The 14,900-nt window shown below is 36.0% G+C and overlaps 1 protein-coding gene across 3 annotated transcripts in view; it reads right to left on the reverse strand.

The window, feature by feature from the left end:
• The window catches only part of LOC118179858 (ras-related protein Rab-30-like), a 72,396-nt gene that overhangs the window by 33,581 nt on the left and 23,915 nt on the right, over positions 1 to 14,900 (reverse strand). For 2 of the 3 annotated variants that reach the window (XM_085813443.1, XM_085813441.1), the window contains exons 2-3: positions 9,195 to 9,245; positions 5,694 to 5,817 (exon numbers count right to left, since the gene is read on the reverse strand). In XM_085813443.1, the coding sequence (XP_085669569.1) occupies positions 5,694 to 5,817; positions 9,195 to 9,245 (175 nt within the window). The remainder of the gene's footprint in view (positions 1 to 5,693; positions 5,818 to 9,194; positions 9,246 to 14,900) is intronic. The other variant, XM_085813442.1, reaches the window with a different exon arrangement.

The following is a 14,900-nucleotide window of genomic DNA, read 5'->3' on the forward strand; positions in this document are numbered from 1 at the left end:
CACGGCGTTTTCTATCGTAATACATTTTTTGCTTATTTCTTGCCGTATCCGAGCTTTTAAGCGCCTGATCAATAAGTTTTTGCAAATCTTTCTCTTTAAACTCTTGCTCTCTTTGTTGCACAAAGAATAATTTATCGAAAGGCGTAATTAACTTTCGGCCTAAAAATAATTCTGCTGGGGTTTTTCCCGTAGTATCGTGATTTGCCGTTCTTAAAGCATATGCTAATTCATTTATGTAGCCATCCCAGCGCTTGTGATGTGTGCTAACGTAACTGCGAATTATTTTTATGATGGTTTTATTCACTCTTTCTGCTATGTTTGCCTGTGGTCTATACGGAACCATTTTGATATGGCGTATGCCAAGTCCAGTGCATATGTTTTCAAATATTTGACTAATGAATTGTTTTCCGTTATCGCTAATGACTTTTATCGGTGCACCGTATTTTAAAATGTATCTGTGTAAGAATGCATCTGCGACTGTTTTGGCTGACGCGCGTTTAAGTGGAACAATTTTTGTCCATTTTGAAAAATGATCTACTATTACTAAAAGAAAACGATTTTTATTTAACTCACTCTGGGGGAAGGGACCAAGAAGATCTATGACTAAAATTTCATTCGGAAATGTAGCGCGAATGCTATTTAAGTACCCGGTCGGGTTGTAATTAATATCATTTATTAACTGACATTGATTGCAGGACCTGACATACGCAGTTACTATTTTGTATAATTGCGGGAAATATACCGCCTCGCGTACTATTTTTAAAGTCTTTCTGACCCCTAAATGACCCGCTGTTTTCGCGTCGTGTAATTCCTTCAAAATGTTTAATCGAAGCGAGGCTGGGATGACTGGTTTGTACTCGAGATTTTCGTTTGTTGTTTTCGTATAAAATAATAAATTATCTATTATTTCATAGTTTTCAGCTCTATTTCTTATCGCATCGATATCTGTGTGCTCAGAGCTTTCGGGGTCTTTCAAATATGCATACATATTTCCAAATTCAGGATCAGCTTTCAGTTCAGTGATAATCGTATCTCTAGAATCTAAAATTTTTGAAGTCAACACAGGGCATTTAAGTTCATTTCCTTCATCGTCCAGTTTTATACGAGAAAGTGCGTCAGCTACATTGTTTTCCTTACCTGGTTTATATTTTATTATTAGATTATATTCTTGGAGTTTTAAAGCCCATCTTATTAACCTGGGCGTTAGGTGTTTCCCCGAGTAAAATCTACCAACAGCCGCATGATCCGAAAAGACTGGTCCTGGCGCTTTGCCGAAATAAACTCGAAATTTGTGTACAGCCATTAATACGGCTAATGTTTCTCTCTCTGTAGCTGTATAATTCCTTTGTGTTTGATTCAATGTTTTACTAAAAAATGCCAGAGGATGGCTATTTTGCATAAGAACCGCACCCACCGCATAGTCCGATGCATCTGCTGCAATTTCCAGGTTTTCGTCCCCCTCCGGGAATTTCAAAACAGGGCCATTGATGAGCGCTTCTTTTAATCTTTCAAATGCTGTATTTGCTTCCGCTGTCCACGTAAATTTACTTCTCTTTCTTTTAATTACTAAGAGTGGTTCAACAATATTAGCGAAATCTTTTATGAAAGACCGATAGTAAGAACATAACCCAAGGAAAGAAGAAAGTTTCTTGGCGGTGTTGGGCGGTGGGAAATTCTTGATTGCTTTTATTTTTGAATCTTGCGTTTCTATACCCTTTTGCGAAATTTTATAACCGAGATATTTAAGTTCTTTAGTTGCGAACTTGCATTTTGAGGCGTTAATTGTAAGACCGGACTCTTTTAATAATTTAAAAACTTCTTCTAGATCTTTAATGTGTTGTTCCAACGTACTACTCGTTATAATTATATCATCTAGATAGATTAAAGTCGATTTTCCTAGGACAGGCTTTAGAACAATGTCCATAGCTCTCTGGAATGTTGATGGGGTCCCACACAACCCAAAGGGCATGCGTAAAAATGCATAAGTGCCCGATTTTGTTATAAACGCGGTTTTATGTATGTCTTCGGGTCTCATAGCTATTTGATAGTAGCCAGACGTTAAGTCCAAAGTAGACATGTATCTTGTAGATTTGATCTTTCTAATAATTTCCTCTATAACCGGCAAAGGGTAAACTGGGAATTTAGTAATACTATTTAGGTTTCTGTAATCGATAGCAAACCTCCAAGCCCTTTTATCCGAAGGAGGAAACTCGTTCTTTTTCCTACATAGTACGACTGGACTCGCGTACTCACTATTTATGGGCGTTATTATTTTATTCTTTAACATCTCCTGAATATGTTCTTCGATGATTACGTCTTTTTGTTTGTCATAATGATATGGTTTAGTCCTACAAGGTTTTTCGGCAGTTAATTGTATCTCATGCGTAACTATTTGACAACTACCAGGCTTTTCTGAAAACAAGTTAGAAATATTACTCACCACTTGCTGGATGGCTTGACTTTCATGGTCATTCAGATAACTAAGGTCCACTTGCGGTTGTTCCACCGGTTCCACCACCCTCTGGTCCATCTCCAGCACAACTGAACTTTCTAGAAAATTCAATTTGGCCCTCGCGGCCCTTAAAAACTCCATACCTAAAATAAGAGGATTTTGCAGATTCTTCACTACAAAAATTAATACTTTGAGGCTTTCCTCTTTTACCTGTATGTTTAATGATAATTTCCCGATGCAGTGACAGGTTTTTCCTTGCGCCGCTATAATTTTGGTATTTTTGGTTTTAAATAATCGTACCCTATAAAAATTGTTTTTGAAGAATGTTTCGATCATAAAATTTCCTTCTGCTCCTGTATCGATGAGGGCTTCTACTGGTACATCGCCAACCAGGACTTGTATAATTGGTAGATGTGAGTTTTTTACGATGACCGTATTTAAATGTCTTTTTGAGGGTTTTTTAAAAACTTCCGGGGTCTGGACCCTCGCTTTCACAGGCCCCTCTACTCGTTTAAAGCTTTCCTTTCAAGTTCTGCCTTCTGGGTACGCGGATGTTCTTTCGAATTTTCTTTTTGGGCCTTGACCTTCGAGGTTCGATGAGTTAGCTTGATAGCTCTTTCCCCCATAAGAGCGGTTTGCATTTCTGGTTTGCTCATTTGAAGATTTCCTTCGGGTACTTTGAAAATACGATGTACTTCTAGCTTTTCCCGCTATTCTGCGATTTTGAAACTTCACCGCCAATTCGAAGAGCTCCTGCAATGTTCTTGGGTTTCTAATTTCGAAGTAGTCTTGAACAGCAGGTAACAATCTTGGTAAGATTATTTCAATAATCTCCGCGTCGGGTTTCTTCCCATACAGCATATCCGTCAGCTTAATTTTTCGCAAAATGAAGTCCGTCAACTCTTCTATATCCCGTTGATAGAAACTATATAGTTCGGCTTCCAGCCTTGCTTGATCTTTCACTATGGGGAAGGCCTTTACTAACGATTTTTTGAAATTTTCAAATGTATATGTCTGGCTTCCAAATTCTCCTAATACAAATTTGCCTATATTCTTCCACCATAGCGCGGCCAGGCCTCTTAGTGCAGATGTGGCGATGGCAACTTTTTGTCTTTCAAGCACAGGGTAGAGCTGGAAGTGATTTTCTAGGCCTTCTAGAAATATCGCCACCGAATTTTTTCTGTCGAAATTGACGTTTGGCTTAATTGACGCTCTCGACGTCTGGACCAGGTATCCAAATCCTTCCAGTTGGCTTGCCATTTCTTGGTGTTGTCCCGCGGTTTCCATCCGATTTTCGGCCATTTCAGTTCGATAAGTGTTCGGGCGCCAATGTAGAGTTGCGCGCCTCCAACCTGCACGCAACCAAGAGGTGACTGTTGAAACTGGAAAATAGACAGAGTCTTGCTAAGGGTTTAAGTCCCTTTTTATTCAACTTAATTACAATTGCGTGCTCTTGACACTCACAAACTACGCCGACCCGGCGGTAAAATAAAAATAAGAACCTGAAAAGAAAATAATAACAAGACTCTAACTACGAGGCTCTTTAAAAGTAACTAACCTCACTGCGTTTCACAATACCGCTGCTAATTTAGCAAACTTTGAATATCACGTTGAACGATTAACAATTCTCCGAGGCAAGCACACAGGCCGAAACGCGGGGTTCTTCAATTTCTGGCTGACTACCTCCGCGCTCGTGAAGTAAGAACAGCACATATCGAACTCGTTTCCTTTCTATTTAACTCAGAATACTTCCGCTGATAATTTGAATCCTTGCGCGTTCTACTAAAATTTACATACTCTGGCATTGGCAGTTGCAGGGGAAAGTAAGGCTTGATAGGAAAGATAGTTCAAACTTAAAATAAATGTTACTTAAAATAAATATAAACCCTACAACTTGAACAGCATTTTTACCTTTTCGATAGTAACAAAGTAAAATTTGCCGAGAATGCCGCTTTTCACTTTTTATTTTTGAAAGGGCACCAACCAAAAACTACTTCGTACAATCAGTCGAACATTTTACAAACATGTCTTGCTATTAATTAAAAGTAAAATATGCTGAAAATGTTGCTTTTCATTTTCCATATTTGAAAGGGCACCAACCAAAAACTACTTCGTAGACTCAATCGAACTTTTCACAAACAAGTCTTGCTATTAATTTAGTCTTGCTATATCAGCTATCAATGACTATGCGGCTTAAGTGTGAAGTTGGCTGTGCAAAAATAACACTAAGCCCTCTGTTGGGAAAAAAAAGGAAATTAATTTCCGAACAACTCAATATTTCATTATGCAAAGCAAGAACATATATAGAAGTTACATCAAATAATGTACCACGTGTTTCATATAAAATACTTCTAATAGCCTTTTAATGTAAGGCAATTGATGGCCGCAATTTTAAGGTGTACCTTGGTAAATACATAGCAAAATACACGATTTTCGTGATGGAATGTTTAGTGGAATGTGAATTTGGAAACCCAGTGAAAATGTATATTTATGAGAAATAATGCTTTTTAGTTTCAAAATATGTTGAAATGGATAAACATTAACTGTTATACATGCAGCACAACAAAGTGAAAGATCGAGTGATTCGGATACACTTTGAAAGATGTTCGGCATTCTGTCTTCTGTAACAAAGGCGCTAATTTTGGAGACAAGGTTCAATCTGTGTCTCCTAAACTCCTAAACGCCGTCGTCGTTGTAATGCATGTACTATATTGGAGATCGTTCAATTAAACAATTCTTGTAAACACCAAATATTCTTTCTTGCAAATAAATATACGAGATTAAACGGCTTGGTGAAGTGGAATACCAGATTAAACGATGCGGGTAATACCAGTGTTCAACCACTTTACCGCTTGGCCGCTGGTATGTATGGTATGGTATATTTAATTACGGTAAAGCACTCGAAGGCTATCTGCCTAAGGGGAGGGATGCTTTCGTGGAGCTCTCTAAGGAAACCTGGCTCGCATACAGGTTACACATGGGGATAACCACGAAAACGCCCATGCAGCCAGCCCGTTCGCCAGGATTCGAACCCCGAACAAAACTACCAGCGTTTCGGACTTTACCGTTCAGCCGCTGGTCAGCCCTGGCCGCTCGTAGGCTCATTAAATCTCAACATCGGAGAGACAAAAGGTATTTAAAAGATAAAAATCTAGAGTGAGTAAAAGTAGTAAATGTGTGTGAGATATTAAAATCTGCTAGGACGGCCTTGATGAATAACGAAAGTAAAAAGGGAACTCACATATTTGGAAGCTTGCCGAATCTTTCTTGCCCGAGGGTGTCATAGATTTCTAGCTTAACATGGAATCCTTGCACTTGAACATAAGCGGTTGCTACTTCAACTTCAACAGTTGGCTGAGCATTTTCTGTGAACAAGAATTCTACATATATTAAAGGTAACAGTAGACAGAACGGAAAATACGATAATATGGTAGCTTTACACGAGGCATTTTAAACATTTTCTGTGAACAAGGATTCTACATATACTAAAGGTAACAGAAAACAGAACGGAAAATTCGATAATTTGTTGCTTTACACGTGGCATTAATAAGAAAATATTCCTCATAGTCCACTTAGAGCTAGTTTTGGAAATCACACACATTTAAAAGACCACTTCAAATACACAGGCAGATTCACTTTTTCGTTATCTGACTATGGCAAAGCCATGAGGGCTTATCTGCCCATGAGAAGGTATGCCTTCATGGAGGATTTTCTGGGGATAGCAAGCTCGTATGCATGTTACACATAGATAAAACCACGAAACATACCATGAAGGCATGGTTACATTTCGTGAAACGTTCGCATGGATCTGAAAACAAGCCAGCTCGAACTACCAGTATTCAGCGTTCTAAACACTCGAAACACTAGTGGGCCTTCACAGGAAGAAAATGCTTCAAATTCTATTCTTTGACATGTAATCCAGATTATACATTTCGCATTTCTACCGAAAGTTTTACGACTAGGGCCAAGGAACAAAATGAGGTAGTGGACGCTCTAGTACAAGGTTTTTACATCGAAACCTGAAACCAGATTTTTAAAAATATTTTATAAAGCACGAAAATTAAATGTAATAATGTTTGCACAACGCTGGAATTGAAACTGAAGGATCGGAAAACTGAGAGTAAAAAACATTAGTTAACTGTAATGTAGCTATTTGTAGAGAACTAGATCAACTTTTTTATTTCTTTTCACTGCTTCGAATTTTCTGATCGCAGAATACATTTTGCATAAGCCCTTTTCTTTTGTTACCCTTTTCAATCAAGCTCACCAGCAACGAAGCGGGAAGTCACTCTTGGCGAACGGGTTGGATGCATGGAAGTTTTCGTGGTTTTCTCCGTGTGTAACGTAGATACGAGTCAGTTTTCCTTAGAAATTCTTCCACAGAGGCTTCTCTCCTCTTACACAGATCAGAGATAATTCTTAAGTGCTTTACAGCATTAAAATAAAACAAATCATATCTTCAATGGAGAACACTAAAATAACATCTTTACTCCTACAGATAGATATTGACCTGATGTTGCGCCTAGAGACAGATGATGACTTTCATAATGCAATATGGATCATAATCGAAAAAGATGTCAAAGAGATGTTTTCACCCTCATCCGGGTCCCTTCTCTTTAAACGACCTGGTGAATTTCGGTTTCCCCAATTATCATTTCCCTCAAATAAAATATATCCATGCAGTGTTTAATGCGAATACCAGACCGACACAGTGGAAAAAAAGTGATAACTAAACTAATTAAAATTAAATTATATCTGTATTTAATATTCGAAGAAAATTCTTCATTAATGAAGCATGAAATATGAATTCCTGTCCTGGAAAATCAAAATTAATGTGCTTTTTCTGAATTGCATTTAAAAAATTAGTTTTTTCAAATTCGTATAAATTTCAAAAGTTAAACTTATAATATTAACTGCTTAAGTGACCAATGATAAAATTCATTGAAATTCGTGCTTGGTTTTATGTATGAGGATAATGATTTTGATAAACTAACTAGTATATAGTACTATTTCTGAAACTATTAAACCAGTATCTTATTGCTGCTCTTGGCGAATCTAGTTGTGGCTAAATACGCCTGATTTTTAAATATGCAGTTCCTATTGACATAAAGTTTGGCTATTTTTGTAACATCCTCTGAACCTGAGTTATACTTAAATCGGATGAACAAATGTATTTAATTTTGAAATACGGCTTTAGGGTAAAACAATTAAAGAATTTTGTTTGTCGAAACGATATGTTGTTTAATCATTCGTTAAAGCCAAACATATTGTATTAAATATGTATAGTGCCAGTGTTGAATACCAGATGGCATACAGATTGCTCATCGTAAATTCTTTTAATGTTTTACTTTTTTTTTGTCGGTTGGCAACTAGATGAGTAAAAACTCAAGATTTAAATTAAGAAAAGAACGAAGACGATAAAGACATAAATAAAATTGTATCTAATTATACTAACTTATTTGTTAAAAAATGTAAATACTTTAAATGTAATTAAACGTGCTGTTCTTTCAAGTAGTTTCTTAGATGTCTTTTGTAGAAAGTATTACCACAAATATATAAGTACAAGATTATTACAAATGGTTCTTCGGGTTTCAAAACGCTGTATTTTGTAAAATATCGCAAATGAAAAAAATGCATTTCGCAAAAGGATTTTAAAATCTTTCAATTTGTCTCACAAGCATTGTAACATTTCCTTTGCAGGTGGTTACCAAAGCAGCCATAATGCGGTCCTGTGATACTTTGGATCTGTGGACTGTGGACACTGTGGACGTTTTGGTTATTTTGGCATGCAGCAAGAGATGCACTACTCCTGCTCTTTCCAGATTCCCCTTACGGTCCTGACGTATGTAAAAGTCCAAAAATGAAGCTTCTCCAGTTGAGATAAGCTTGTAAAAGAAAAAAAAGTGAAGCCCTGGGCTTCGGAGATCAGCAAGCCGTGTCTGGGGCATCTGCAGCATGGAGGTAGGAAGTTTCTTACCTCTGAGCTGCAGAATGACAGGGAAGTGTGGAAAGCTGTCCGCAACACATGAAGAAGTTTGTAGAAACCGAAACGTGGTGAGCTTGCGAATTACTGAGTGAGTAAGCTGAGCTCTCTTCGGTCGGTTTAGGTAGACTGTAACAAGTGAGCGCCGAATGGGCGAAGAAGTCTATCTTCATCAAGTAGTTCGTAACTTGAGATATTAGCAAAATTAGCCTCCTATAAATATTGTTTTTAATATATCTCTAAGAGAAATTTATTAGGCGTGAATTCGGGAGATCTTGGGGGACATTCGTAGTGGTGGCCATCTTGGTGCCCATTTCTTAAGTCCTAATTAAAACGTAAATTATACATGTATGTAATAAATATTTTATAGCAACCCATAATAGTTTTTTCTCGTTAAAAATCGCCAAACTGCGTCAAGATGGTTGCGAAAATACGCGAGACTGCGCCAGGGTGGTAGCGATTAGTTCCTTGAATATGGCAAAGCAAACGATGGCTATCAGTCTAAGATGAGGAATGCCTTTGGGCAGTACTTTCTAAGGGAAACTGGATCCTATTAAGGCCCCCTATGCGAATCCTTAGTACGAATGAATTGGCTGCAGATAACGTGAGTTCGAAACCAAGACAAAATAATTCGGCAGTTGCTCATCCATCAGTGTGGCTAGCACTTAATATTTAAGTACCGTTAAAATTATAAGATTTCACATCATTTATTGAAAAATACAAGGGTGTGTTAATAAATATTCTCGAAATAATACTTACCAGAAAATTTTCCTTGAGTAAATCGCTTCATAAGGCATGTCTTGCCGACACCTTTGAAAAATATACAAATGTTACGTAACATTAATGCTTAATTCAAATAATGCATTTAATCTGTTGAGGAATATGTAAGGAGAAAAATTTAGTAAATCTAATACTCTAACTCGAAAGCGCGATTTAGAGTATTAGATTTACATACAGCATTGTTCTAACATGGGTATTCTGACAAAAGCGGACGTTTTCTGAAACGACATATCTAACTTTTTATATATTTCGATGCTAGGACTCAGATTATGATAAAGTGCCAAGTTTTGTAAACATCGCACGAGTAGTTTTTAAAAAAATTAGCTTATCAAAATTTTAGCTCCTCAGTGTTAATTGAATTTGATATATATTTATTAATATGTCTTTTTTATATTAAACTTACTTGATTTCTTCTTTCATGATTCGAAATTCAGGTTGAATCCAAATAAAATTCACAGCTTTTTTGTGATTTGCTTTTAAAATTTGTAATTTTTATCAATTTTTCGAAAGCATTTTTGAATTCTAACCTATATGTATTCCTAAGCATACCTGCAAAAAACTAGAGCTTTTTATTCAAAGTTTCCTAACATATATGTGAATTTACATATTGGCGTGTTTTGAAATTTGGCATATTTGTTGTAAGCGATAATAACGCCAAATGTGATTTACCCAATTTGCTAAAAAAATTTATTATACAAAATTTGATGTCTGTCTCAAATTTGACGTTGTATTTTCACTGTGAGAAAAACATTGATGCATTCATGCAATTAACTTCTTCAAATATTGTAAAGATTTAAAAAAGGTGAATCAGAGGCCGATGATAATTAAGTAGAGGCTTTATTAAAAGATGAAATTTCACGCACATGGCATAGCACGTTTCTACATATCACACCATGACCAAGAACTACCACAACTGTTGCCAGATCAAAAGTATAAAACAGTTACGGTTAAAATACATGACATTAAAACAAGAACGGGGAGTACGTGTGATTATTCTCAACACCCTCCCTTAATCGCATATTATTTTACATTTATCTCTTAAATAACATAATCTTGGTTTAGGCAAACATTTTGTAAACAAATCAGCTAACTGATTTTCAATAGAAATATATACAAGATTTATATCATACAATTTTACAATATCCCTAATATACTTTAATTTAATGTCCAAATGTTTTAGTCTAGCACAATTACATTCATTCAATATTGCTTTAATTACAGATTGATCATCCTCATAAACTGAAACTTTTAATATTGTTGACTCCTAAAATTTCTTTAGATACATTATAAAATACAGTTAGGTCTTGAATAGCTTCTGCTAAAGCCAAAATTTCTGCTTCAGTAGAGGACAGAGCAATAGATGTTTGCTTTTTAACAGACCAAGTTACAGGACAATCATTAAAGAAAATAATGTACCTTGAAATAGATTTTCTATCATTTGTATTTGACCCCCAATCAGCATCAACATAAACATTTATCATAATATCAACACTATTAGATTTACAAAATAATAATTTCAGTTCAGATGTCCCTTTTAAATATCGAAGAATTTGCTTCAGACCAGCCCAAGCACTGTTAGTGGGGTTGTTCTTGTATCTGACTCAGACAGTTCACAGAAAACAGAATATCAGGACGAGTTGTCATACCGCAAAGCACCTACAAGTTCACGATAAGGGCCATGAAATCTTCACCATTCACAAAATTTGATGAAGTTGACTTTGGCACTAAAGGAATATCAGATAGCTTACAATCTAACATTCTTAAATCTATTTAACAATTTTTCAACATAAGACTTTTGGTCTAAAGTAAGTTTGTTCAGTGAATATTCAAAACTTATTCCTAGAAATTCATTTGCAACTTCAGCCTTGGACATCTCAAATTCATTTCTAAGTAGTTCAATCACAATTTTTACCTCTGAATCATTAGAACCAGCAATTAGCAAGTCATCCACATACAGCACAATAAATATTTCACTCTGTTTAGTTCTTCTTACAAAAGTACATGCTTCACAGTTAAGTTGTTGGAAGTTTAACAGAATTATAAAATCAGTAAATCTCTTGAACCACTGCCTCGGTGCTTGCTTAAGTTCATAAAGACTCTTAAGAAGCTTGCACACACTACCACTGTTGTCACTGTAGCCCATTGGTTGTTCCATGTAGATTGTTTCTTGGAGATCACCATTCAGAAATGCAGTCTTTACATCTAATGCATAGATTTCAAGATTCTTTTGAACAATGATAGCCAGCACAAGTCGAAGTGATGATGTACTAATTACAGGAGCATAGGTCTTAAAGTAATCAATACCTGGCTTCTGTTCAAAGCCACGAGCAACCAATCTAGCTTTGTAAACATTGTTTCGTTTGATGCGCAACACCCATTTACAGGATATTGGCTTTTCATCCTTTGGCAAGTTGACTAACTCCCACACTTTATTTTTATTACGAGAAGCTATTTCCTCATCCATGGCTTTCCTCCATAGGACTTGCTCTTCTTTTGGCAATGAATGATGTTATATCCTCATATATCATCAAGAGTTGCCACACTAGCTTCATACACAAAGTAATCATTAAACATTACAGGTAATTTTATATTTCTTCTTTGCCTAGTAATTTCTTCATGACTTTCTTCAAGATTTCTGGATTTCTACATCACTTGAATCACATACTACTTCATCTTTAGCAGGATCTTTACTTTCTATGGAAAAATCATCTTGAACTGAGATACATTTCTTTTTCTCTTCATTGAACAATACATTTCGAGAAACCACAACATGATTTGTGACTGGGTCCAGTAAACGATAACCCATGGTAGAGTATTCAATAAAAATCATCTTTTTTGATTTTGGATCCAATTTCTTTCTTAAGTTATCAGGAACTCTCATGTATGCATCAGATCCAAACACCTTAATAATATTCAAATCAGGCGGCTTCCCATATTTGAGCTCATAAGGTACATTTTCAACAGTCTGATTTGGAATTCTATTCTTAAGATATGCAGCTGCCTGTACAGCATATCCCCAGAAGGATTTAGAAAGCTTTGCTTCACATATTAGAGCTCCGACCTTCTCTAAAAGATATATGTTGGCTCTCTCAGCCACACCATTTAAAGGAGGTGAATATGGAGAAGCAGGATCTATCATAACACCATTTTTCTTGCAATAACGAGCTAGTTCACCAGACACGTATTCCTTGGCATTATCACACCGAATTTTGTAGACATCAGGATTCTGCTTTAGGAACAATTTAAACACTTCATTTATGTCACTCTTGTGCTTTAAGAGATGCACTTCAGTAAATCTAGAAAAATCGTCTATGATTGTAGCAAAATACTTTTCACCTTCCCTAGTGGATGGATCAATGGGACCACATATGTCAGTTCTTATTGGCACATGCTCTCTGCTTCTAGGACCTTTGTTCATAGGAGTGTTGGAATGTTTTGATAATATGCACTCTTCACAAAAGCTTGAAGGTGACTCAGATACTGGCAAACCCATTGCTTTTAATATTTTATCAGATGATGCGCCTGTGCCATAATTCTGCACTATGATTTGCAATGTATGTTGAAGCTTTAACTGGTTCAAATTGACTCACATACTATTCTTTCTCATTGAGTTTAGCAAACTCAAATTTTTCATTCCTCTTTCAATAACAGCTACATCATTCTTAAAAATTACACTGTAACCTGCTTTTTGAATATTCTTCACAGATATTAATTGACCGTTCAACTCAGGCACATATAACACATCTTTAAGCAATATTTCTCTTCCATTTAATGTTCCAGGTACTGTACCTATACCTTCTACCTTTAAAACTTCATTTTTCGAAGCACATGCAACTGTTATAGAAAAAGGTTTAATTTCTTCAAACCACTCACCTTTATTACACATGTGTGTAGATGCTCCAGAATCCAGAATTAAATTTCCAACAGGCTCACCAACCATGAATGTTACTGCAGCCGATTCTCTATAATCTGATTTATGCTTAAATCTGCAATCCTTCCTGTAATGCCCTGAGCGTCCACATCCAAAACAAACTAAATTTTTCTTGCAAAGCTTGGCAATATGACCTTTACTTTTACATTTGTGGCAGATGATATCACGCTTATCAGCGCTAAAAGCTACGTTATTACTTGAGCCAGAAATACGAGAATCGTAAGAATTTCTCTCACCTTGCAATTCTTCAGCATTCAAGAGCCTTTGCATAACAAAGTCCAGCGTAAGCATTTCATTTGGCTGGTTCTCAATCGTCGATTTAATAATGTCGTACTCAGAAGGTAGCGACATCAACAAATAAATAATCACATCCATATCTTTGACTTCAGCACCCGAGAGCCGCAGTTCATTTACGATCGCCAACAGTTCGTTAATATGTGACTGCATACTGCAATCTCGGCGTATCTTCAGTGTCGATAATTTCTTACGTACTAATATTTGACTAACTGCACTCACCTTATGGTATTTATTCTTTAAACTGCTCCAAATTTCACATGCAGAAGATTCACTCGACATGGTCGCCAATATGGCATCATCTAGAAGGGTTAGCAGCAATGCGTAAGCCTTTTTTGCATCTTTGATTTCAGCAACTTTCGTTTCATCCGCTTCAACGTCTAAATATTTATCAAGTTCTTTGGCTGCAAACACAGCTTCAACACGGCGCTTAAACAGAGAAAAGTTTTTACCGTTAAACGGCTCGACACAATACTTTGCGTTCTCATCACGTGCTGCCATTTCAAATTTCACTTAACGCGCGATTCTGTTCCAAACAAATAAGTTCCACAAAACAAATATAAATGCTTCGCGTCTAGCGTGTTCAATATCAGAACCACGCTCTGCTGTAAAGATTTAAAAAAGGTGAATCATAGGCCGATGATAATTAAGTAGAGGCTTTATTAAAAGATGGAATTTCACGCACATGGCATAGCACGTTTCTACATATCACACCATGACCAAGAACTACCACAACTGTTGCCAGATCAACCTAAGCAAAAGTATAAAACAGTTACGGTTAAAATACATGACATTAAAACAAGAACGGGGAGTACGTGTGATTATTCTCAACAAATATAATGTAGGACTCTAATATTTTACGGCAACAATTTGAAAAGTGAAACGTCGTTTATAATGAACCATCGTAAAATGCCAAAACGAAATTAATAGCCCATTAGGGCTAGTAATTGGAACAAACGTGCTAATCCTACTCAAAATCTTACTTTAGTGATAACAAAATCTTACTTACAAACAGTGATGCCGTTTGCAGTCTGTTAAATCTTGTATGGTAGCGAGAAATGTAGGTGAATTCGGCAGGATTACAGAAAATTTTCTCCTTTTTTGAATTTATTTTTCTAATATTATAAATTAGCAAATATTAAATACAAAAGCGAAAAATGCTGTGTTTTGTCAGATTGTTTTTATAATAATGTAGATTCGATTTTTTATACATGTGCTTTTTAAAAACAAATTTAATTTTTTTTATCTACCGGTAGTTATGCTACTTCGCTGATTTTACTTTTGATATGAAATCAAATGCAGTTTTAAAATCTATATGAAATCAAAAGCAGATTTCGTTGCAAGCACACAAAAATGCATGCATACACCCTCCAGCTACTTCAAAAAACAAACATAAATAACGAAAGAAAAGTGATTGTAAATATACAAATGAGGCTAGTTAAATTATATAGAAAATGAAA

Source organism: Stegodyphus dumicola, chromosome 3, assembly GCF_044657685.1.
Source record: "Stegodyphus dumicola isolate Sdum_Otavi_A_Nest chromosome 3, ASM4465768v1".
NCBI lineage: Eukaryota > Metazoa > Arthropoda > Arachnida > Araneae > Eresidae > Stegodyphus > Stegodyphus dumicola.